Genomic DNA, 25,654 nt, shown 5'->3' with positions numbered 1-25,654 from the left:
TGCTGAGTGTGACTTTGATTAGATTGTGTCTTGTAAACTATTGCAATGAAATCCAAACTGAAATGGTTTCAGCACGCAAGTTGATTGCATGCAAAGCATTCACCTCATGGTTAATGTACAACTAATGACTAAACAGAGCTGATCTTTTATGATTATTTATGATCGAATAAAGACGAAGTTGATTTGAGTAAAGAGAGCAGTCAAGTAGTGGCGGCACAAGGGGAAATCAGGGACTACTTATATTATTACTCAAATAGCAGGCTGCGCAGCTATGAACAAATACCGTTATTTGTTTCTGTGTTAGAAGGAATCGATGGTTAAGAGTGGACCCCGAGGAAGGCATGGAGGGAGCTAGCAGAACGGGGCAATGAAGAGGACGAGAGAGGACATGGCGTAACATCTAGAGCGCCGATTTGGAAGAATTCGAAGCTGGGGAACTGGGTTTGAGCCTTATGGAAGGCTGTAATGCAACTGATGGTCCTGTAAAGTGCTCCAAATGTAAAGTGCTCCGATACCTTAGCAGGAGTTTGCGCTAAACAAACCCATGCACATTTGTATTGAGTGCGGGGACAAAAGTAAAACAAAGACTTTAAAAGGGGGAGGAAAAGTTCTAGGCAGAGCTATACAAATAATATGTGGTGCCAAACATGCTTGAGCACCAAGAAAAACATAGTGCCATAAAAGGTGGAGGAAAACCTCAAAGGGTGTACCCTGTCCAAGCTCCACTGATAAGAAAACACACAAGGAGAAAGGCAAACAAAACGGGAAATAGCATCCTGCAACCAACAGAAAACTAGGCAAACAGATTGACAAGCATACAACTAAATGGAAAGTAAGGGAAGGCTGTAACCCCCTTTTAAGATTTAAGACAGTACAGTTGTATGCACAGATGCATAATTGTAGGTTTTCATTTCATCCTACTTGATTTATGCTTTTGTTCTGTGCTGAAAAGTTGTTATTAGCAGTCAATGAAAGACAGGTTTGTGATTGACTACACAAAATATTACTATTACATATTATTAAAGGTGCAAAAAATCTAAATTCTACCAACAAAGTTGTAAAAAGTTGACAAAGTTCTCACCTAAACCAAAACTGCGATATGTGTTACCTTTTCAAAACGTTAATTGCAGCAGAATTCCCTGCATAGGTTTTCACTCTAAAACGAAACTTATTTTTGTGGGTTTGAGTAACTGATTTTCTTTTAGGCCTGGTGTTAGCCAGGACCTTTTAATTTTACTAAAATTATATGTAAAAATTATACTTACCTAAAGGGGCTTTCAACCACCTCTCTTCATTAATTGGTTTGTTCTTGTGTCATTCACATTTTGCTTTCGTGGACAACTGCGTACCTCATTGGGCAATGGGTCAGCCTACTTTAGCACTTGCCTAGCTTCATTTTTATTGACTATATTTAGCACTTTCACAAGGAGGCATTCCACACACATGGTAGTTACCTTCAGTGTATTTTTACATTATTATTACTTTACTGTTGCCTTTGTTTATAGAGCTTTAGGTCATAGCCTTCTACCAGATGAACGTTCAGGGCACATTCAAGCTTTATCAGATCCTGTCGCCTGCCAATACCATTGTAAATTCATTTTGTAGTGGCCTATCTGACTCCTGCTTTTTCACGCCATACCAGCAGCTCGAATGAACTCTGAATATAAGCTCATATAGATTCTCTAACTTTCAACCCCAACCATTATTCACTCTATCTGTTCTTTCTTTCTTTCTTTCTTTCTTTCTTTCTTTCTTTCTTTCTTTCTTTCTTTCTTTCTTTCTTCCTTTCTTTCTTTCTTTCTTTTCTTCCAACTTCCTTTCTTGTATTCCTCTATCTTTTCCTTTTTTCCTTTCTTGCCTTCCTCTTTCTTTCCTTTCTTGCCTTCCTCTTTCTTTCCTTTCTTGTCTTCCTCTTTCTTTTCCTTTTTTCCTTTCTGCCCTTCCACTTTTTTCCTTTTTTTCCTTTCTTGCGTCCTCTTTCTTTCCTTTCATGCCTTCCTCTTTAGTGTCTTCCTTCCTTCCTCTTTTTTTCATTCTTTCTGACCTTCTTTCCCAAAGGCAACAGGCAGGCAGCTAATGACAGCCAGAATGATTTTATTTCATTTATTAGAAATATGTGTATAACATGGTTACCTATAGGGATTTTCAGTCAGACTTCATCAAGTACTCTGTGGCTAGTCTTACACCCACTCCAGCATGCATCAAAGGGCAATGTGGGAGCCCACTTCCACCATTGGCAGAATTCACTTTGAGTTGTGGATAGCTGCCCTTTCCCAATCGGCACATCAAAACACAAAGTAGTTCCCTACAGTCCCAGAGAATATTGTGGTAATGTGCACTTTGTTTTTTTAGACAAAAAAAAATGTTTGCCTTTAACCAATGTTTTTGTTTAGATGGATGATGTCCCGGCCGCTTCCTGAACGAAAAAACGTTTGCAAAAACATGATAAAGCAAAACAAAAACTGCCAAAGGCTGGCGGCCAAAGCCAGTCCTGTTGGCTTTCCCAATGCTTTTTGAACTTCGATAATGACTTTGAGTTAGTGAAGTTGGAGACATTTTCAAGGAAACTTCAGAACGTTTGCAAAAGCACCTTCCTAATAACCTACAGGAACTTTATGAAAGCATGAAACAGAAGGAAACGTGCTTGCTAAACGTAAAGTTAAGATTTGACTTCCTGTTTGCATGTAGTGGAATATTCTGCAGCTTTTAAACAACAAACAGTAGAAAGTGGAAAGGAATATTTTTGATGACATAATATAAATTATGCTTCTGGTATCCTTAAATACAACAAAGGTACACAATTAACTGAGTAAATATGTTTACAAATACATGACCTCGACATTCTTCTGACACAGGTGAAACTGCGATCTTGTATCTAAATTATGACAGGAAGATTCCAAACATACCCATGTATGGTTTAGTGCCAGCCATGGAGGAAGCTCTTTCGGATCCTTTCACGACAGTAGCTATGTTGAAATCGGTTATATGAACATGACCTAAAAATGTAAACAGTAAATTAATTAAAGCAATTTGTTTTTGAAAAGGTTAAGCATTGCAAAATGATATTTTTCAAGTCTTTCATGCATCTTCATTGTTCCCATACAATTTAAATGTATATTTTTATGAACAATTTGTCTAAATCATGGACGTAAATCTTTGGATCAAGCCTACCAGGCAGCACAAGCCATCTGATTTGTAAAAGACGCATTGTCCACTTGCCATGAACATAGAGGGGCTGCCAGCCCACTCATTGCTTACCATTGGTTGGCTCTATTGTCACTAGTATTTCCTTGCTTTATAGTGCATGCCTGGGGGACATCAGGACCTGTTTGCACTGTATCCTCACTTTATGTCCCATTTGAGACCCCTAGATGCTGTTTTTTTGACTCTGAGAGTGCCCTGGGCTCTGCTAGGCAGGCCTAGGACCAGTGCTAAGAAAACACACTTAGAATACAGGGAAAATATTCACATACACTAGGGTACTCTATGGGTTAGGGTACCCCGATGATTGGCATGTCCTCCCCTATAATGCCATAGTACATAATAGAGCAGGGGGTTTAAAACGACCTAAGCTCCTAGTATATAATAGGGCATGGCAGTTTGTATGCCTGAAGCCCTTTCTAAACTTGCATGTGTGCACTGCTGAGGCCTAAGGTCAGTTTAACAGCAGCCCTATGTTGTAGGACCACTTTTAAAATGTACAATGTGCCCACACTTGACTTTGGTATTTGGGACACTTAAAAAGTAATAAACCTCAATATTTAGGCATGTTAAGTACTCTTAGGGTATTCCCTAGGTGTCCCAGGGGTGGTGCGGTCAGGTACTTATAAGGAGGACTCTTATAAAATATGTTTTAAATGCCCTGGGGCTAATGAAATTGCACATTTAACTTCCCTTGTTGTAGTAAAGTGCTTTCAAAAATCGACTTTCGTCCTAGGAGCTAGGGATTGAAGAAAATATAATTCAAGGACTTAGGATAATGGTATTGATAAATCTAACAATGTGCTGTTGCTGAATTTATGAAATGAAATGAAATGTGTTGCTTATAGAGTGCAACTGCCGCTCTTATCTGAGTTTCCTGGCGCTATCAAATAACGAAGATCAGCTGTAGTAGACTAAAGCCTAGATGAGTGCCAGATCCATGTCTTTAGGGCCTTTCTAAACTGCTCTTCCTGTTTCATGGCTCTGAATTCATTTGGCATGCAATTCAAAGCCTGTGCCCCTAAAACCGTGGCAGATTTCCCTCCTCTGGTTTTCAGTTTGAAACCTGGCCATTAGAGCAGGTTTGCAGAACTGGATCTAAGTGTCCTCATGGTCGTGTGTGGCTTGAATCTTGTTGAAAGGTATATAGGGCCCAGCCGACTAATTCTTTTATGAACCGGGAGCCAGTGGAGGGTCTTCAGGGAGGCAGAGACAGACGCTCTACGAGGGAGTCCTAGGACCAATCTGGCAGCTGCAAGCTGTACAACCTGTAGTCTCCTCAGGGTAGTTTTGTTAGTCCCTGCCAGAAGGCTATTACAGTAGTCTAACCGCAAGAGTATAAGAGCCACTGCCATTGTTTTCCTTGCGGCAAGCGGAATCAGGTCAAATGATTTTTTCAGAGTTTTATTTAAGCCAAAACATGTCCCTGCTACCTTTAAAACATGGGGTTTAAATGAGAGGGAAGAGTCAAACTACACTCCCAGATTTTTTGCAAGCCCCAACGTAGAAGTGGGGGCTACAGTCTCCTCTGGCCACCAGTCCTTTGGTTGGAAAAGATCATTTTTTCCAATCATTAGAATTTCGGTCTTATCAGTATTACAATGGAGATGGTTATTCTGCATCCATTTGATGACCGCCGTAATACAGGCTTTGACGTTTTCTTTGGCTTCCGTGGAGTTCTTTTCCAATGACAGGATCAGATGAGTATCATCAGCGTAAGACGTTTATCCTAAAATGTGCAGAAAAGAAATTAGAAGACTTTCTTGACTGCAAGACAAAATTCTGCCTGATTGGTCAGAGTTAAGTGGATTCACCAGGCTCCTTTGATTAAGTGATAAGCAGCACCTGGGATGAAGAGGCATTCTGGGATGAAAGGGTTCTGCTGCATAGGAACGCCAGAGCATTGGGGAGGGGCGGTAAACTATGAGCTTCATAGGCTCAGGGAACAGGCAGAGAAAGCCAGGTCCATCTATGCCCACCCTTCTGAACCCAGCCAGATGGGTTAAGGAAGAAATGTGCAGACACCAGGGAGAGGGAGACTAAGAAAATGATCCATCCGGAAATTGGTGTAGCCAGCTCTAGTCTCTCTGCTGCTACCTCAGCAAATTGAATTTTGGAGAAATATGCTTTCCGGTAGACCATTGTGCCACACTTTGGAGGAAATGGTAAGGCTCTGGGGTGTTGCCCTGCACCTCATTGGACAGGGGTGCCCTCCTGCTTGACTCAAGAGAACACTGAATAAGTATCTGCGAGGGACAGTGCCTCTCAGATCGGCTGCTTGAAACCACAGAAGAAGAAGGGTCCATGCTGGAAATGATTTGCACTAACCAGGCCCTGCATTCTGACTCATTGTGCCTTCAACACAATCTGGAACTACAGCCCTGCGGACCTAACTTGCTTCACAAGGACTAAAGAGTGGACTCCCTGCAAGCTACAGGTTAGCAGAGCTCACCTGGAACATCACCACCAAAAATGCCCGGCCTGGAAAGACTCCTGTGGATATGTAAGGGTTTTGTCAAGTGGTTTCTGGGAACTGAAGTCCAAAGCTTTCAAGGACCTTTTTGCAGCTTCTTGACCCTTGAAGAAGTTCCAGAAGTTTGGAGAAGATTAGTGCAACTTTGGAAAAAAGATCCATAAGTGGACCGACTCAACCTAGCCAGCCAAGACCGGCAACCCTCAACTGCAAGCCGGCCTGCCCTCCAGGCCCATCCTGCTGAAAAGCTCCAGATGTCTGACTTCCAGATATTGACCAGGAGCTATTCAAAACCCAATCTGGCCTGGTGAAGAGCATCAAGGGACACCGGGAGAAAAAGCTCTGTAAAAGGTTTTAAGTCTGAAGGTAGAAAAGGTGACTGGGACCAATGTGAGAGTCAATCCACCCCCTTCAACCGTGAGCCTGGATCTCTGCTTCATCCCACTGGAAAGCTCTGGAGGCCTGACTTCCATAAGTTTGACTGAGAGCTTGTCAAAAGGCAAGCCAGCGAACCCTGACCGAATCCGGACTGGTGGAGAGCTTCGAGGGACTCCAGAGGATAAAGCTCCTGAAAAGTTTCTAAGCCAGAAGGTAAAAACTATGACCAAGGGGTAGCTGCACAGGGCTCTATCACGGTCAGCCTGAAACATTGACTTTGTCCCGGTCTAGCGCCACCAGATGTTCCAATAGGCGCTATAGGTTTCTATGTGCTGTATAGTGCTAAATCTTTAAAATGTCATATCGCCGGTACCCTACATTGGATGTTTTTTCATTTGGTGTCATTTTAAAGATAACAATATTTCCGATTTGTATACATTGGTGAAGGATTTTTATTGTGAATGCACCGTAATTATTTGCTGAATTGATGTTTTTAAATGCTTTACACATCAATCTCTAAAGTTAAGCCTGCCTGCTCCCAGCCAAGCTCTCAAGGGTTGTGGACGGGAATAATTCTCTGAGACCAATTCTGAGCCCTAGACAGTTAGTGGCCTTATTAACAGTGGTAGATGCATATTTATCACTAATAATCATCCACTTTCCAACAATGTCTTTCTTTTCAGCCTGCCCATCTTGTATTTCTCCTCCCATGGAGCATAGCCTCTTTGCCATCTTTTTGACTGGCTAATTTCTATGCTTCCTCTGCTGGCTTTTAGGTAATTACTCTTTTCTTTTTGTTTAAAGACTCCATGAGAGTGCATGTGTTTTCCAGCTGTTTTCTGCATGTGCTTTTCTCCTCCTTCTACCTTGCTCTGTCTCACTCTGATGCCAATCTCCCCCCGCACTTGTACTGCTCTCTCCCTGTTGTATTATTTTCCCCACCTGCTGTGTTGCTTCACCATTACAACACTACACCCTCCCACAACCCACTCCTTTACATTCTTTTAAAAGCCCTTTCACAGTGCATTCTTAAAGAATGGTTTTGCACTACTTAAAAAAATATGAATCCATCTCAGATCGGTATGTAGAACAAAGTGTGCCTTTTTAGGCACACTCACACATGTTGACCATGAGTGCACACCGACAAAATGGTGCAGCAGTCTGTTTTTTTTAGCCATGCTGCACAAGAGCTGCAATGTTGTACAGCATGGTTAAAAAACATTGACAAAGACAATAGGTCTTATAGGCTAGGCCTATTGGTTTTGTTTATTGTTTCGAGCCTGACTTTGAAATGCACTTTACATACTAAAGTAAAACCATTTGTTGTAAAATAATATTGCAAGACACCGAACATATGCTTACTGATAGGGTGGCGCATCTCATTTTTAGGGCATTTCATCAGGCATGAGTAGTGAACTCTGTGTTATATTTATTGCCAATTACATTATCATTTATAAAATACATTGCTGCTACTAGTATGAACAAAGAACACTTTGATCTTACTCTGTCAGGCATGCTGATCCATGCATATAATTGATTTGGGTTGACATGTCCTCTATGTGCAGTAAAGTGTGTTGTTTGTTTAACAGTTGTAGGGGTGTTCTGGTTGGCATACAGCAGTTATGAGACAATGTTTTGCAGACAGAGGATTATAAGAAGGCAGAGTTGGAGGGAGATAAGAAAAGAATTTAGGGAAGAAGAAGGGAGAGCAGTGCAGATGTTGTTTGCCACAAACAGAACATGAAGAGAGTCCCAAGGATTCTCCTTTCTTAAAATCAGCACAACTTAAGAAATGTCAAGATGATCATCAGGTAAATAATCTAAAATATATATTTCTAGTTATTGGTGCATTTTAGACCTGTTAGCCTTAGGGTGATCTTCCCCCAAACTTTTTGCCTTCCTCCTGTATTTTTACTGACCTCGTTTTTGCTGGCCATAGGACTCTGAGCACTTTACCACTGTTAACATTTGCTAAAGTATTGTTCTCTCTCCCCTAAATATGGCAATATTGGCTTATACCCATTTGGCATTTTATTATACGTCCCAAGTTAAGTGATACTACATGTGCCCAGGGCCTGTAATTTAAATGCTACTGGTGGGCCTGCAGCACTGGTTGTGCCACTCACTTAAGTAGCCCTTTAAGCATGTCTCAAGCCTGCCATTGCAGAGCCTGTGTGTGCAGTTGTAAACTGCCATTTTGACATGGCAAAATGAACCTTTTGCCAGACTACACCTTCCTTTTAATACATATATTCATTCATTCTAAACTTTATTTCGGTTTGTTTATGAACCATAAAAGTGCAACAAAAGAAAAAAAAACACATTTTAGGCAATAAAATAATACTCATGTTACATCTCAATTCATATACATAGTCCACAAGTTTCCGTGTAGTGGCGGAGTCCCGTTAAGATATTTAAGACAATAAGTTATTTATTAACAGATTAAAAAGTTAAAATACAGTAGGAACCCAAAGTTTTTCCTGGGGGAGTTATCTAACAACAAGCCAGGAAGCTTTGTTACTTCCGAAACATTCTCCGTCTTGTTAACCACATAGAAGACAGGAACTTGGCAATGGCTGTAACTATTAGTGCATTAGTATCGGATTTTAAAATTCTAAAAAACTCTAAATAATTCCTAACTCCCAGATTCAGACATAGCTGTATAATCCATTTCTTTCTACTGTTGCAGTAGGCAGGACAGAACAAAATTACATGCATTAAGGTCTTGTTAGGGTTTTCACATCCTGGGCAGGGGCGAGCTGGACCCTCTTTCCATTTGTCTGTAAATGAGTGCAGAGGCAGTGTGCCGTATCTAAACTGTAGATACAGCTTCTTTGCTAGAACCAGTTCAATCATATCTAATTCCTTCTCAAAGCTGTAAACGTTCTTAAAATCTAAGAAACTATCGGTGAGACTGGAGGGCCTAACTGATTGGAGAGCTTCCTGTAGATTACAGTGTTTTATGGTCTCAGCCAGGGTTTGTCTCGGAGTAGCTTGGCATGCAACCTCCGGATTGGACCACAGGTTCTCCATGCCAATCCTGGTCGCCTGCCCCCTTATAAATGATAGCCACTGTATCCTGCCTACACCCTGACAGGCCATCACGGTCTTCAATTCTTCTCTATAGCTCTCAAGCTCCGGGACACTCCACAGTCTTCGCCAATAGAGAAGTGGGTGAGAGGCAAGTGTTTCTGCAATTGGCCTCAGGTTTAAATCCAGCCTTAATGGAATTAGCGGTGTGCTTTTTGGTAGAAAAAGCAACTGTCTAATAAAGTTATTCTCAGTAACACCGATCTCATTTGCTGGTCGGTGCCCCCAGAGTTCCGCCCCGTAGAGAGTGGAAGCTCTGGCTTGAACTTTATATATTTCTAGCGGTGCACTCACTAGTTTGTGCACGCAAGTTTTCTGCACTCTTAAGATTCCCCCCGCGGACTGTGATAGCCCTAAATTAGCCTTTGACATTTGGGTGTCCCACCCCATTTTGTCGTTCAGCGTCAAACCTAGGTAGACAAAGTTATTTACCCTTTCCAGGGGTCGTCCATCCATTTTCGGGTGAGGGCAATTGATTGTGCTGGCGTTAAACACCATGTACTTTGTTTTATCTATGTTAATCACCAGATTCCTTTTCTTACAGAATTCGGTAAATTGGTCTAGCACCCGCTGCATCCCCATTGGTGTTTTTGAAAGCAGCAGGGTGTCGTCCGCAAACATTAGTGCAGGGAATTTACCGCCAGCTAAATTAGGGGCATCGATATTTTTTGCGCTGGTCAAATCATCTATAAGGCCATTTAAAAAGAGGGAAAATAGAGTGGGGGCAAGTACACACCCTTGCCTGACTCCCTTCTTGATTGGGAATGCTTTAGTCAGTTGACCAGATTTACCAAAGCGTACCTTCGCAAAGGTTCCTTCATGGAGTCTTTTAAATTGATAGCACAGGTAAGGAGGCCTCCCCATGTTGGTTAGTATGCTCCACAGTTGGTTCCTATCCACCATATCAAAGGCGGATTTGAGGTCCACAAACGTTAGGTACAGGCTGCCCCCATCCAGAACCACATGCTTCCAGTAAAGTACCTGGAGCCGTAGTAGTTGGTCAATAGTCGATGTTTTGGCTCTGAACCCTGCTTGCAGGTGGGAGAGAATATTGTTCTCTATAATCCAATCCTGCAGGCGTTGTAAAAGGAGTCTGGCATAAATGTTTTGAGTGACATCAATGAGGCTAATTGGCCTATAATTTGATGGTACCAGCGGAGAGCCCTTTTTATAAACCGGAATGATTTCGGCCCCCAGCCAGGTGCTAGGGAGTTCTTGTCCGTCCAAGATGGCATTAAATAGGACAGTCAAGTAAGGGACCCATATCTTCAGCTCATCTCTGTAGAGATCACCAGGAATCCTATCCATCCCTGGGGCCTTATTGGGTTTCAGTGCTAGTACCTGTAATTTAAATGCTACTGGTGGGCCTGCAGCACTGGTTGTGCCACCCACTTAAGTAGCCCTTTAAGCATGTCTCAAGCCTGCCATTGCAGAGCCTGTGTGTGCAGTTGTAAACTGCCATTTTGACATGGCAAAATGAACCTTTTGCCAGACTACACCTTCCTTTTAATACATATATGTATGTATAGGCATTTATATAGCGCACTACTTACCCGTAGGGTCCCAAGGCGCTTCGACCGCTGCGAAACCCTTCCTGGCTTCCCTGAGAGATGGTCCCTTAATGGGTATCTCCAGGGTGAGACCAGGCATCCCCGGCGGTCTGGTGGGGCCGTTAGTGAAGATGAGGCAAGCTAATGCCCAGAGTTGCCGAGTGTGATCGCTGATCAGAGTGGGCACCGAGGCGAGAGAATTATCGAGTCCGCTGACCCTGGTCCAGAAACCTGCCGCGCCGGGAATCGAACCCTGGTCCCGGGCCGTCCTCTGCTCTCTGGTCTGCCGCCTCTAACCAGTGAGCCACACTACTTCACTATATGTCTCCCCTAGGGCAAACCCTGGACAGCCAAGAGGGTAAGTCACAATGTATTTAAAAAGAAGGCAAAGTACTTCTAAATTTTGCATGTCCTGGTAGTGAAAAACTCTTAAATAAATTTTTCACTAAAGCAAAGCATATCTCTTCAATAGAATGACATTGGAGATGCCTTATTATTACATTTTATAAACATAATTCCCAAAAAGAAAGAGCTAACCAGTTCATTTTGGTGTGTCTGAAATCACAATTTTTGGTAAAGTTAGATTTTAGATTGCAATTCTGAAAATTCCAGTTTTAGACATTTAGCATTTCACTGCATTGTCCATTTAGTGCCTGTAACCTATCTCTAGTCACATGACTGAGTGTAGCTGACAGCTGGGCTTTGGGAATTCCTCCTATACATCCAGACACAATAGGGAGCTTAGGTGTGCCTGGATGTGCCATTGCTAGCAAGATGGGAGGGAGGAGCTGGGTACAGCCCCACTTACACCTGAATAGGCTATGTTCAGCCTCCACACAAAGAGCTGCATACCCCTTGTAGTTACTATGGAGCCAAGGCAATGAAGGGAAGATGCCTGGGGATTTCAAAAGGAAACCTCTAGAAACGTCGCACCCACTTCAAAGACACAACTGGGTATAAATACCGGACCTCAGACACCACCACTTCAGTACACATCTGTGGATACTTTGCCAGGAAGAAGAGCTACTATGCTGCTGGAGTACTGCCACTCTACTGGGTTCTGCTTTGATGTGCTGGCCTGCTGGCCACTGCCTTTTAGCCTGCAAGAGAAGGACTGGACCTGCATCTCTCTAAACCAGAACCTAGGTTGACTCAAATGGCTTGTTGGCTGGCCTCCTGATCTGAAACTTCAAGGACATAACAGGTTTCAAACAAACTTGCCTCTGCACCTGGACCCTGCCAAGTGAAGCCACCCAAGTCCTGGACCCTTGGAAGTGGGTTTAAGTGTTTAACCATCCTGGATCCAGCGGTACCGACACATCTCCTCTGCTGCACGTCGCAACCCAGAGCATTGCTGAAGTATTTCCCCTGCTGCATGGATTGAACCTTTTGCAAAGACTCTCGGATAGCCATTGCAGCCTGCATCGCCTTTAGAACCACCACTGTAATCCTCTGCACAGGTCTTCACATCTCTCGTCACCAGCAGCCTCGACAACAACCATGGACTCCACATCACAGCCTCGCAACTCCTCGGAATTGATGCATCACCATGACTTCATGACCTAGCCCGACTGTGGACTTTGCATTGTAAGCCCTCATCAACAAGATACTCAACGTCAACGCAAACAGGTCCTCCCATGGCAACCTCGTCATATGTAAAAACTAATCACTTCAGCTGCATGACGCATCTATGACGCAGATCCTAGCAATGCTCTGCAAATCAGGATTTAAGGTTCTCTGTTCAAAAGGCCTAACTGGGTCTAGACTTCCACAGTAGGCACTTTATGCCTTTGGCGTTATTTTCTCTAAAAACTTGTAATTTGCGTCTTGTTTAATTTATTGAAAATCACTTTATTTTTCAAATCCTGTTGTGAGTTCCTTTTGTGGTGTGTTTTCAGAGGTTTACTGTTTGAAGAGCTGCACTCAGCCCTTTATGTAGTGAAATGGTTCAACACAAATACTGTGCTTTCACTTAGATGACAAAGTTAATAATTAACTGTTATCCATTAAAAAAAATACAATTTCACGTGTTATAATGTAATAAAAGAACATCAGTCGGGTAAAATAAACTAATGGACACTACAAAAAGACTAATAAGCTCATCTCACTAGCTCATTCAGCCATGTAAACTTAGGAATTTAATGCAGAGAGCTCATTATGCACATCATGATTGCTATCCTGTAAATTAATTACAAAATGCTCATTATTTGTACATAATACTTGGTTCAGCCTATTTACAAATGACATGATGAACAAAGAATGAAATTATTCTAAAGTATTACTCACATGAAGACTGGTATATATAATTATTTTAATGAAATAATGCAAACCTATTGGGCTTGACCCTTTCTGCAGGGTCATCCAACAACGTTTTGTCTTATTCCTGGTTTCAAAACCTGCTTTTTTTGGCTTTTGGGACTGTTAACCAGTGCTAAAGTGCTTGTGCTCTCTCCTTTAAGCACGGTTACAGTGGTTTCCACACAATTGACACATTTAATCTACATTTATTCTACTTCTAAGCCCGTAGTAAAGTATCAGTATATGTACTTAGGACCTGTAAAATAAATTCTACTAATGGACCTGCAACACTCATTATGCCACCACTTAAGTAGTCCTTTACACACATCTCCAGCCTGCCATTGCAGCCTGAGTGTGCAGTTGTAAACTGCCACTACGACCTAGCAAAATAAAACTTTTGTCAGGCCTACACCTTCCTTTTTAATACATAAAAGTCATCCCTAGGATAGGCTCTACACAGCCAATATGACAGGGTGCAGTGTATTTAAAAAGTGTGACATGTACGTTTAACTTTTACCTGTCCCAGTAGTGAAAAACACCTAAATTCGATTTTCACTACTGCAAGCCTACATCTCCCATAGGATAACATTAGGTTACCATATTGCATTTAATAACTGATAACTTTCAATTGAGAGCAGGAGGGAATGTCAAGTTTGGTGTCTAAAGAATTGTAATTTAAAATGTGCTTTAATGGTAAAGTCGAATTTAGGTCAGAATTTTGAAAATGCTATTTTTAGAAAGATGACATCTTCTTTTCCCAACCATTTGGGCCCTGCATCCTGTATCCTGGATCACATGACTGGGTGTAGCTGGCAGCTGGTCTTTGTGCATTGCTCCTAATCAGTACGACAAAGGGGGAATAAGTGTTGAAAGGATGGGCCATCTCTGACTTGTTCGGGGGTGAAGCTGTCACCTACCTCCCTCCATATTCACAAAGGGTTTTGTGCCTGAGCACAATCACAAATTGTTTTATAAGTCTTTTGTGCCCCCTGTAAAGCTGGTGCCCCGGCAGGGAGTGAGGAATTTCCAGACACCTCTGTAGGGAGAAACTCCTTAAGCTTCTCCCACGTGAACAACGGCATCAGGCACACATATTGGACCCTCACACCCAATGGTCCAGTAAACATCTGGACCTGTGGAAGACTCAGAGGAAAGGAAGGATTTCTTCTCTGCTCCCTTACTGTATTGCTGCTTGAGTGAGAAGGACTGGACCTACATCTTGATCCCAGGACCTCCAGAGTGACCTCAAGGGCTAGCTGGCTGGCCTCCTGATCAGGTACAGAAAAAGCTCCAACCAACTTGAACCCTGAATCAGGACTCTGCCTGCTATGCGTTGTGTCCCCCCCAAGTGGTGCCACTGCCACAGCAGTCCTGGACCTTTGGAAGTAGCCCTTAAATTGATCTGCCCGGCCAACTGTGCTCCTGGCCGAACAGACACAGTGCAAAGCATCACCTCACAGCTCCGCATCAGAACCACCACTGCTTGGCACATGCCCGATTCAGAACCTTGCGGCTCCTTGAAACCGCCGCTGTGCAGTGCATTCTCAATGTAGGACCTCAAACTACAGCCTCGCAGCACCTCAGAACTTTACTTTGTTCAATGAGCGTAAGTTGTTCCTTGTGTCCAGCCTGTGCTCCATTGCGGTTGGTCTGTCCCTTTGTCCTAGTCCAGCAGGACCAGATAACCACAATTGGTGCTTTGTGCTTTTAAGCGCTACTTTTACCTAAAATCTTTAAAATTGCATATCTCCTGGTCTACGAATTGGATTTCTGTTGTTTTGTGGTCAAATCATTTATTACATTTTCCTCTATTTTTCTAAATTAATGTGGGACTTTTCTTGTGTTGTATTTTCACTTAAGTGTTGTTTGAGTGCTGCATAAATAATTTTAGCATCACTGCTTTTGTGCCAGTGGGTTAAGCACAAGTTAATTTGAAGTTGCTTGTGTTTCAACCAGACAATAATCGTGCTTCCTGCTGGAGTAAGGTTTCACCAACCTCAACCAGTAAACCAAATCCCTATTCCTTATCCAAATTTAGCCCATTTTATTTTAGTATTGCTAGCCATCCTAAAATTTCTATGCAAAATGTCTCAGAATAAGGGTCTTGTTACCTCTTCTTAGATATTTTTTTTCCTTCAAATTACAACTCATCACAAATAAGAATAATCACCATTTTGGGGGCCATTACGATGTTTGCCCGCTATCGAGGTGGTGAATGAGACCAGCCGCCTGTATGGCCGCAGTCCAGCACGTGAAATTATGATGCGACCGCCAACGTGGCAGTTGCATCTTGCATGTTTACCATTGCAGCGGGTGCTGCTAGCTGCAGCACCTGCCGCAATTGTAAAACTGCATGTAGTGCCTTTCCTTGCACAACGTGGCAGGCACCATGCTGTGCCTGCCACTCAGGTTAGGGAAATGCAGGGGGAACCCCCCAATGCACAACCACCTGCCTCTAAAACAAGGGGGGCCTGGAAGGGGCCCCAAAAATCTATCCCCGCCAGCTTCTCCATGGCGGTATGCCCGCCACAGAAAGGCTGGCTGCGGACAGCATCCTAATCTGGCGGATGGTGCCTGCTAGGCACCGCCATCATTTTACTGATGCTGACCGCCTGGCCAGGCAATCGTAATGATTGCCTGTGGTGGATTCATGGCGTTACGGTCAGATTTCCCCCAGAGGAGAATGAGGAGCCATTTGTGTTGGCCGCTCTGGCAGTCAGAAAAAAAAGCTGCCACCTACTGCCCTGGGCCAATCAGAGACTGCTGCTCACTGGTCTCCAGGGGTCGTGCCTTTCCAGAAAACGACAAGCACAGTGCCTCATAGATTCACATGGGAGCAGTCAGTTTGTTTATGTACTTATTATGTGGTTGCATACTGAACTGAATTCCCCAACCATCCCCAACCACCAGCTCCGCTCCGCCGACCTCTCACTTGCCATCGTCCCGTGCATCCGAAGAACAACCACCGGCGGGAGATCCTTCTCCCACCTCGCTACCAAGACATGGAACACCCTCCCACGGAGCCTACGACAGACCCAAGACCTGCTGACCTTCAGGAGGATACTTAAGACCTGGCTGTTCGATCAGTATCACCCCCCTCCCTCCCCAGTGCCTTGAGACCCTCGTGGGTATGTAGTGCGCTTTACAAATGATTGATTTATTGATTGATTGATTGAAGTTAACCCCAAACCAAGACTGGCAACAGTCCACTTGGTCTGCTCCAGGGCTGGGTGAGGTGCACAGCTTGATTGACCCCAGGTGGCCTGCTTTAAGTTTGCCACATTTACACATACCACCAGTGCTTGATGACATGCAGTGACAAAATATTTTATTGAAAAGCTGGCTGAGAGCCGCAGCAACACAAGCACTGCCAGAGCAAGCCAACTATGCTTGCTGCTTGAATTTAGCCTTGTTGAGCGCAACTGCATTTGGTCCCAAGTGCTACATGAGGTGCTACAATGCGTGAGTAATACATTTGCGTAAACATGAAATGAAATGAAATGAAATTTGATTTGTAGAGCGCATGGCTGCCCGAAAGCGTCCCAGCGCTTGCTTAGGGAACCCGTCCTGGTATTCCCCTGCGAGATAACCCATTACTGGGCCTCCCAAGGTGAAAGCCAGGCATCCCGCTGCGAGGGGCCGTTGTGGAGATTAAGCAAGCTATTGCCCAGAGTTACAGAGTGGGACTCCATGATTGGAATAGGCACCGAGGCAAGAATTGTCAGGCCCGGAGAAATTTGAGCCCAAGACCCGCCAAGGCGGGGAATTGAACCCTGGTCCGGGCCAGACCTCTGCATCAGGGTCTGCCGCTCCAACCACTTGAGCCACACTTCTCCACTAACATGTAATGTATGATGTAAACACCAGCACTAAAATGTGTTTTCAGCTATCAAAATGTGTTTTCAGCTATCACAATAGTAAAGTGGACCATGGCTGTCGAGGGAAGCCTTACATTAAAGGGGTGGAGCCCAAATTGCCTGATTGATTTCTGAACCATATAGGCTGTGTTGGTTGCTGGGTTATGTGAAGTCAAACCCTGAGTCCTAATAGGTACATGCTAAAACTTTAACATACGTCAATTAAGGTCCAGTGGTCCCAGGACTTGCCCCTCATAACATAAGACATAGGGTAAAATCGCTAAATTTGGAGAGTTTCTATTTGTGACTTTTTGCAACTCACAAATAGAAAGTCAAAAAATGTGATGTACAACAATGTGTTTGACACTGTGTTTGATTCCCAGTGCGTCTTAATTGGACCTGCCTCGTCGATACTAATGAAGCAGGTCACAATTTGGAAATGGCCAAAATCACGGGGATGGTAGCCTGCTGCTGTTAGTAGAACACCATGTCTGTCATTGCTTTTTCAATAAAACGTTTTTGTTTGGGGGCGGGGAATGCCGCCAGTTTCCTTAAAGGAAAATGGGATGCATTTCAAAAACAATTTGCGATTGCATTCCGGTTGCAAAACATTCATACATCCCCCTGAGACTCCCTAGTAGGAAGGGAAACCCTTCACATGCTCCTTCTTAATATCGACTTGCGAACCCTATTTTGCTGTTTGATAATAGGTTATCAACTCGCAAAATAGGGTTAGTACATCTCAAAAGGCTAATTAGCGATCGGAAATGGCCTGATTCTCCGTTTGAGACCGCTAAAACCTTTTTTACATGTGGCCTATAGTTGAACTCTGGTAAAGAAAAAGCTGTGGCACTCAATAATATAGTCTGTGAAAGACTTTAACAGAGTTAGAGTACTCAAATATGTACTTGTGTGCAGATTGACTGTGGTAATCTGGCACAGGTTGGAATATTTGCACAGGGAAAGTAGAGATGTTTACAGTTTTGTCAATGGTGTGCATCCTGTTCAGTGGTTTAGTAAGGAATCCACAATGATGAATCATGCCATAATGTGTGGGTAGGAGTCCAAGTTAAAGGAAGACTATTAATATGACCATTCCTTAAGTTCTGATCATAAAGAGTTCAGGGAGCAGTAGGAAATAAGCATTTCCCCATGTTTTGGCCTAAGTACTCTTATGTCTTCAGATTATGTATTGGAAGAATGTACTATTGGCCATTACTTCTCCCGCTAACAAAGTTGGTAATTGTATAATTGAGATTAGAACATTGGAATGTTGGGAGCGCCATTAAAAACAATGGAGTGCTCCGGGCTTATAATGGCTGGTATAAGCCTGGAGCTCCAACATTCCAATGTTTCTTTGTTCACAGCTCGGGCTGGGAACAAAGGCTTCAGGGAACCTGAGGGGATTCCAATCCCCTCACGCTCCCATAAGGCTTTGTTTTTTTTGTTAGAACATTCTACCCTCTAGTAGCAGATTGTTCTAAAAGCCTTGTAGCCCTTTGTAGCTGGGCCATACGGCTATTAAAGTCCCTCTCCCTTGTTAAAGGCCCTTTAATAGCCGGTATAGCCCTCTATGACGGGTTATAAGGCTATATTATGTGCTCAGAAAAAAGCATTCAGAGACCTGAATGGGTAAGGCCAGGGAGGCAGGAATCGTCTGAATTAATCGGAGAACATGATAAACTGAACATTGTGGTTTCTGGCTTGGAATCCGTAATACATCACATGCACATCTAGTCTGTGGAATAAAGATGGATAAAGATCTTTTATCATGCTTTTTAAATACATTTTAGGCTAAGGTGGACTGGGGACCTTTTATGGTGTAAAATATGGAGCTAATGCCAGTGTGTTTTTTGCCTTTCCAGAATGGCTTTTGAGGAGGATTTGCTATTTGCATACCCTTCCCATTTTGAGAATAGCCCACCTCAAGTAATAAGGTCACTGGCCTTGTTAAGGCCAGTAAAGGTTGCAGTCATCTGAGCTCAACCCCTGGTAGCTAAGGCTCAGAGCAAACCGGTTTAAATTAAGAATCATATAAAGCATTTAAAAGTACACAAAACAGTTACAAATTCAAAAACAACAAACACAATGAGAATTCAACTCCAATTTATATAAATAGAGAATAATTTGACAAAATGACACCAAAACAACACAATCCCAATAAGGAGAACCTTAGATGTAGGAAATGTAAATCATTCTCACGTGTGAAGAAATATACCCAAAATGCAGATCACCAGATTTGTTACTTTTTGCTGGAAAAGATAAACGCATTTGCTATTTAACAATTTATGAAGCCACAGTAAATTATATTGCAATATATGGCAATCCATCCTACAATTATGTAAAATTATACTTTTTATCTGAGGATAAAACTGAGAGGGGCAATTAAAGGAATGGTAACGGGGAGAAGGATTGTAAAGAGCTTAATGTATGAATATTGAAAGATCACATAAGGAAAATTTTAGAGCATTTAACTTGCTTGTCAACAATATATTTTCCTAAACCATTCATATTAGATTTAACTGAGTTTTATTTAAATTCCACATCACACAAGAACACAAAAATGTGAGTAATGCAGGATCTTCCTTGAACGCTTTGATTAAAACTCCCATGCTGATCCAACCCCCGCTGCGCAAGTCCTTTAGAAAATATGATTTACTCCCATTAGTTGGAATTATTTTAAAATAGAGTAAATTTTGTGGCGGTACTAACACTACAAATGTGTGTTTCAACGTGACTCTCACCAATTAAATCCAGTAGAAGATCTCCTGGATCCTCATCTACAAATATCCATGAGATATGGATAATAATGGGTTTATTAATCTTATAGCTCATATTCTGCTGGTTACTACGGACACACGTGCCACTCTGTCATACGTCACCTTGATTTTTTCAAGACAATGCACTCTAATATTAATTGACTCTATCGATATCAAGTGAAATGATTTTGGCCCAACATCATTTTCACCTGCACTGCACCTCTCATCACTGCATCGCTGGGAGATCAAAAATATCCCACAAACAGGGAAGCTCCCATTGTCACAGCCCAGATAAAAACTTACCTAAGAGCCATAGTCTCATGACCACAACTTTCACGATTTAATTGAAATAAAAGAGTTATAGTCTAGCTAGAGAAACACATGAACCATTAAGTTACAATATCAGTCTAGGCAAATCTTCCAGTCCTGATGAAGATGCTCAATGAAAAAAGTCAGAGAAACATGCAATCTTTTCTTTATTTTTTGTGCGTGCATATGGTTTAATTAAAGTAATACAACAAGAATATTCTGACACTTTTATTTTACTTTTGTATATAGTATTTTTGGAACCTAGATTTCCATGTTCAAATGACTTCGGGCCCCACTGACGTAGGGGTAGGATAGAAAGTCATACCAGTCTAAGGCAATGTTTCACTGTTATGACTTTCTTAGGGAAGCTGGAATTCTTCAAAGGGATGTTGCAATATGTCTAATTGTATTTATTGTATGTACTAGCTTTTGAAACTTATGTATTTGTCAATTTGAAAGCAACATTTTAAAATTATTATGTATTAACTATTATTTATTACTTTTTTATTGTATGTATTTGCTTGATTGCTTCTAAAACTATGTGTTACTTGTATTTGTATACTTGTCCATTTTTACGATACACTTTTAAAAATATGTATCATTGATATACGTATTATTGAAAGTTACATTTAAATTTGTATGTATTTGCGTGACAGCTGTTTTCTCCTGTGCACATGCAGCTTCTGTTTTATGTTCAATTTTGAAAATAATAATAGTATTTAAAAAATAATATAAATAAGGAGGAATCCTCAACAGAGCAAAGCACATCTGTGGTAATTAAATACACAGATGGGCTAACCCATTTGTCAATCACTTTAGGAACAAAAGTAGACTATTGAATTGAGGTATCACCACTACTCTATCTATATACCCAAGTATCACATTGTATGCACATTTGCAGCACTCTAATGTAACCAAAATGCAGCTCTCTATAAAACCCTTTCATCAATATATAAAGATGTACATAAAACAAACCCTAAGTGGGATGGGTATGCCCAGACAAGGGTCTCGTGCACACTGTGTCACTGAAACCAAGCTGTACCTGGCTGATGCACCCTAAGTAGGGCAATACCGGTCCTGGGGTGCTTGAGTTCTGGGTCAGGGAGGACCTGGCTTGAAAGTTTCAGCCTCACTGTTCCTAATGGAGCAAAGTCAACAATGATTTGCATACAACTGGGTTCAAACTGAGATTGCATCTTGTGCACAATAACAATGGACTGGGATGAGGCCCTGACTAATTACCAGTGGCTGAGATTAATTCAAGCATTCCATCCATCGCATTTTGTATACTTTAGGTGTTTTCTCACAGCATGTTAAAGAAATGTTTGGGTCTTAAGGAGGGAGAGAAGAGGCACAGCGGCCAGAGTGACTGACTCCAGAGTCAGGGGGTCACGGTTTGTTCGCCGGCGGTAGCTCAGCTAAGCACCATGTAACTCTAGGCAATAGCTCACTTACCCCGACGGTCCCCAGGAGCTTGAAACCTTAAGGGGTGATGTGTTTGTGCTTTACAAGTATGGATTTTAACAGCCATGGTTGTCATGACGGCATAGACAGAAACAATCATTGGCATAGCATATAGGTCTTGGATGTGAATGGAAGAGCGATTGGCTTTGACAGTACTTTTTTGATTGTCATTACCTTATGAACACATGCGTCTTGATGGTCATTTTTATTAAAGAAACCACATTCTAAGATAGCCAATCATGTATGTGCATGTGGCATAGCATTGACTTTTAATTTACTGATCTATCATGGCAGGCAATCATGTTAGAATCTTAAATTAAAAGTAAATAATGTTCAAGAAACTGAGCGCCAGTGTGAATAAGGAAAGGATGCAGGTTGGAACCTGTTGGGAGTGGGGGTCCTTATCGCCGCCACCAAATGCTGGAGGCTGGAGTCCCCTAACCCTACCTTCAACATTAGGCTAAGTAAGGCCACCGTCTGAGATAACCCTGCTCACCCCCTTAGTAGCTTGGCACAAGCAGCCAGGCTTATCTCCAAGGCACAAGTGTACAGTATGTGCAACCACGCACACAGCAACCCACTGATGTCACAGCAAATAGACCCCACACAAGTTTTTATAAAATGAGTATAAACTATATATAAGAGGTTTTACAATATGACCACACGATACAAAATCAACATACAAGAATGGGTAGTATTCTTCCCGGTGGGTTGACTCCGTCACGGGGTGCGGTGAGCTCGGGCTTCCGGGTCAGCTCCGCCGGGACTGCCAGTCCAGACCGCTGCTGTTCTCCTTCGAGGGCCCAAATGACTTGGCCCTCCTTCCAGCGGTCTTAGGAAACACCGACACCCACACTTAGCACTGTGGAGACCTTACTTCAAATGCGGTGCACACCCGACCCAGGCATTCCTCACCTGCGACTCAGGTTTCACCCTGACATGCACACTGCGCGTTCGATGATCACGATTACCCAGTGCTCTTTACCAGCGCTTCCGCTTGCGCCGCTGCAGACGCATTCATTGCTGCTCGCAGACCATAAAGTTGTTCCAGGGACTATGGCTGCCTCGACCAAGTCCCGGCATTACAGGACCACCTAAATCATTAAACCTCAAATGTTTAGTTTAAAAGTGAGGGGCAGAACTATCGTTACAAGTTAGAAGTGACTACGCCCAATCGATGCACCATGAAATACCGACTAGTTTCAAGAACGAATAACGACTTGTAAATGAAAACATGGCAATGTCTGCCCGGTAATTCAGTCTCCAAGCAGAGAATTTCACAGCCTCCCCCTGGATGTCCAGTATACAATTGACTGAACCTACTACACCCCTGACTGGACCCCGCGCCCATTTACAAACGCCCACCCCTTGAGGACTCGCTCGGGACAATACGTTTCTATTCCTCTGGTGATTAATTGACAGCTATATACACGCAGAACAAGCCTCATCTTTCACCTTCTATATCCACTTCTCTGGCGAGAAATTGTTAGCCAGCACACGAAGAATAAGACTCAGCCCCTCTCCTATCCCCAAGTGCTAATTTAAGATTTCTCACACTTTTGTCCTGAAGAAGATCTTAACTAAGATAAAGATCAGAACGTCGTCAACCCTTACAACCGGGACTCTATTCATTGTATATATTTAATTGGAGTTCCTTCATGTTCTCAATGTGATGTTGTTTTTTATGTCACTTTTCACTTAGTCACAATACGCACCTACCCACTTACATGAGCACCTGCAAGTATTTCTGAGCTTTAATGTATCTACATGAAAATAAACCCGATCTCTTTTTTCGGAAACCTCGCACCCTCAAAGGATCAAGTACCAAACCTACATTGAATGTACCCCTTTCTATAAGGGCAAATACAAAGACACACTGTGTCTCTAGCTCTCTGGACCTATTAAGGCCAACCCTGAACCAATGTACTCCCTAAACATATTTCAACCCCAGGTTCATATATGGGGTACCCTTGTTCTCCCTTACTCCGCATTCACGTCGACATGCACCCTGCGCGTCCAATTCTCACCTCTTCTCCCAGTGCACATGATGTCCAGGTGCTCCTCACCAACGCCCTGGCTGCACCACGACACGCACGCCCTGCATCCGAGACTCACTTCTTCTTTTGGTGCACACGATGTCCAGGCGCCCTTTACTGACGCCCTGGCTGCACCACAACACTCACTCTGCGCGTCCGAGTCTCACTTCATCTCCCGGTGCACAAGATGACCAGGCCCTCCTCACCAATGCCCTGGCCTGCACCATGACACACACACTGCACGTCCGAGTCTTACTTCATCTCCCCATGCACACCATGACCAGGCACTCCTCACCAACACCCTGGCCTGCGCCACGACACGCACCCAGCGGGTCAGAGACGTAGCTTATTCCTGCGTACCCACAATAACATGGCACAGCTTCTGAGGGTCTCAATCTGCAAAAGCACGCACACACCGCGTTGCTTGGGACTTCTCCGGAAACTTTTATGATCCTGTATTTCCAAATAGGGAGCCAGCTCACCTAGGGCCCTAGGGGTTACAAGACATAGCACAAAGCACAGTCTTCTCCAAGCAGAGGGACCCAGCGGCTCCAAGCACAGTCCCGACAGCCTCTCCCTTAGTTAGAACAGCAAACTGCAGACCAGCCCCAGATCACAAAGCAATGATTTGTATGTCAACAGCAGTCTCTTCAGTTGCTCCTTCTTTAGTAGAGATTCCTCTTGAATAGGTCCAAACCTTTTCAGTCTCAATCCATTTCTGTTTCATTCTAACGTTCAGGGCGTTCAGCTCTCATAGTTATACCCCTTAATGTCCCTGACCCCTTCCTAAATCAGTTCTGGGTGTCTTCCTCCCAGTATCACCTCTTTTCCTTTGATACTGGGGGTCTGGATCCTTAATCCCTCAGCAGGAGATGGGCCAATTGGTTTATAGCACCAACCCAGGCCTTTTCACCTCCTGGGCTTCTCCTCCCCCACTCTCCAGATGCAGGGCAGCATGGTGCCATTTCAACCCCTCCCTGGGTCAAGACCTCTCCCAGCTCCTTTCACCTTTCAGATCCAGACAGACAATCCACATTTCAGCAGAGACACACAGAAATGCCTAGAGCACAGAACTCAGCCACTTTCTGAACACACACAGCAGAGACACACATAAATGCCTAGAGGACAGAACTCAGCCACTTTCTGAACACACCGTGACAAAACCACCTTCACAGAAAGATGTGTTATGACACTGAGAGTTCATACATACTAAACTTCACCTCTCCATTATAAACGTACAGGAAACTAGGCTAACAAACACAACATCCAGCCTCCCCCATTCTGTCCTATGGGCAGGATGGCCTTTCAGCAGTGAATAAAGAAATGGAGTGTTTTTCACTGTCAGGACATAATACACAGCTTAGTATATATCCTGCCTTTTACCAACACTGCACCCCGCCCAGGGATTACCTGGGACCTACCACAAGGGTGATCAATGTGTATGTAAAAGGGACAGTCAGGCCTGACAAGTGGTTGCACTTGTCAGGACAACATGCTAACTTAGCATTCTGCATGCAGGCCCTACACTGCAGGCCTGAGTTCCCTTCTCCACGCACCTTTCATTACTAGCCCTGGCACACACAGTTCACATCACTAGGGACTTTACTAGTAAGGCAAACATACCAATCATGGCCAGCCAATTACCATTACATTTTACATAGGGAACACTTGTACTTTGACTCTGATCAGCAGTGGCAAAGTACCTAAAACATTTAAATTGCAAAGGAGGCATCGGCAAAAAGTCAGGGGTAATCTTGCCAAGATATGCTAGGTCTAACAGAAACACTTTGCAATTTAGTAGCTGTTGGGCTCCTGAAAAAACAAAGACATTAGTCAGGGGCATAAAAAGAAAGTGTGGGGGCAAGGAAACATGTGTAGCCTTATGTAGAGCTAGTAAATAAAGAAGCGAAGTGGTGGAGACAGCAGGAAAAACCATGCCCTCTTCCGAAATGATCGTAGATGAAGGAAAATGGTTCCTTTGAGACAGCTGTGGTTTTATATAACTCACCCAATAAAAACACTGCAAGACTAAAATTCTCCTGGCTGGGATAAGCACAAAAATAGTAAGGGGAAATAAGCCATTGAATCAAGCGTACACTCCTGAAATAGACAATAAAGCCACCCATTCATGAGCAAGGGGCTAACCCTGAATTCACTCTTAGGGCCTGATTACTATTTTGACATGCCTCTTGCGGGAGGACTCCCAAAGCCATACTCAAGCCTGATTAATATTTTAATC

At 43.2% G+C, this 25,654-nt stretch overlaps 1 protein-coding gene across 1 annotated transcript in view; it reads right to left on the bottom strand.

The window, feature by feature from the left end:
- STK32B (serine/threonine kinase 32B) overlaps positions 1-25,654 on the bottom strand; it is a 1,691,669-nt gene that overhangs the window by 693,108 nt on the left and 972,907 nt on the right. Inside the window, exon 6 of the mRNA XM_086964101.1 lies at positions 2,907-2,996. Coding sequence (XP_086820227.1) covers positions 2,907-2,996 — 90 coding nt within the window. The remainder of the gene's footprint in view (positions 1-2,906; positions 2,997-25,654) is intronic.

This window comes from Lissotriton vulgaris, chromosome 3_2 (assembly GCF_964263255.1).
Source record: "Lissotriton vulgaris chromosome 3_2, aLisVul1.2, whole genome shotgun sequence".
NCBI lineage: Eukaryota > Metazoa > Chordata > Amphibia > Caudata > Salamandridae > Lissotriton > Lissotriton vulgaris.
This window is presented reverse-complemented; position numbering and strand designations above follow the sequence as displayed.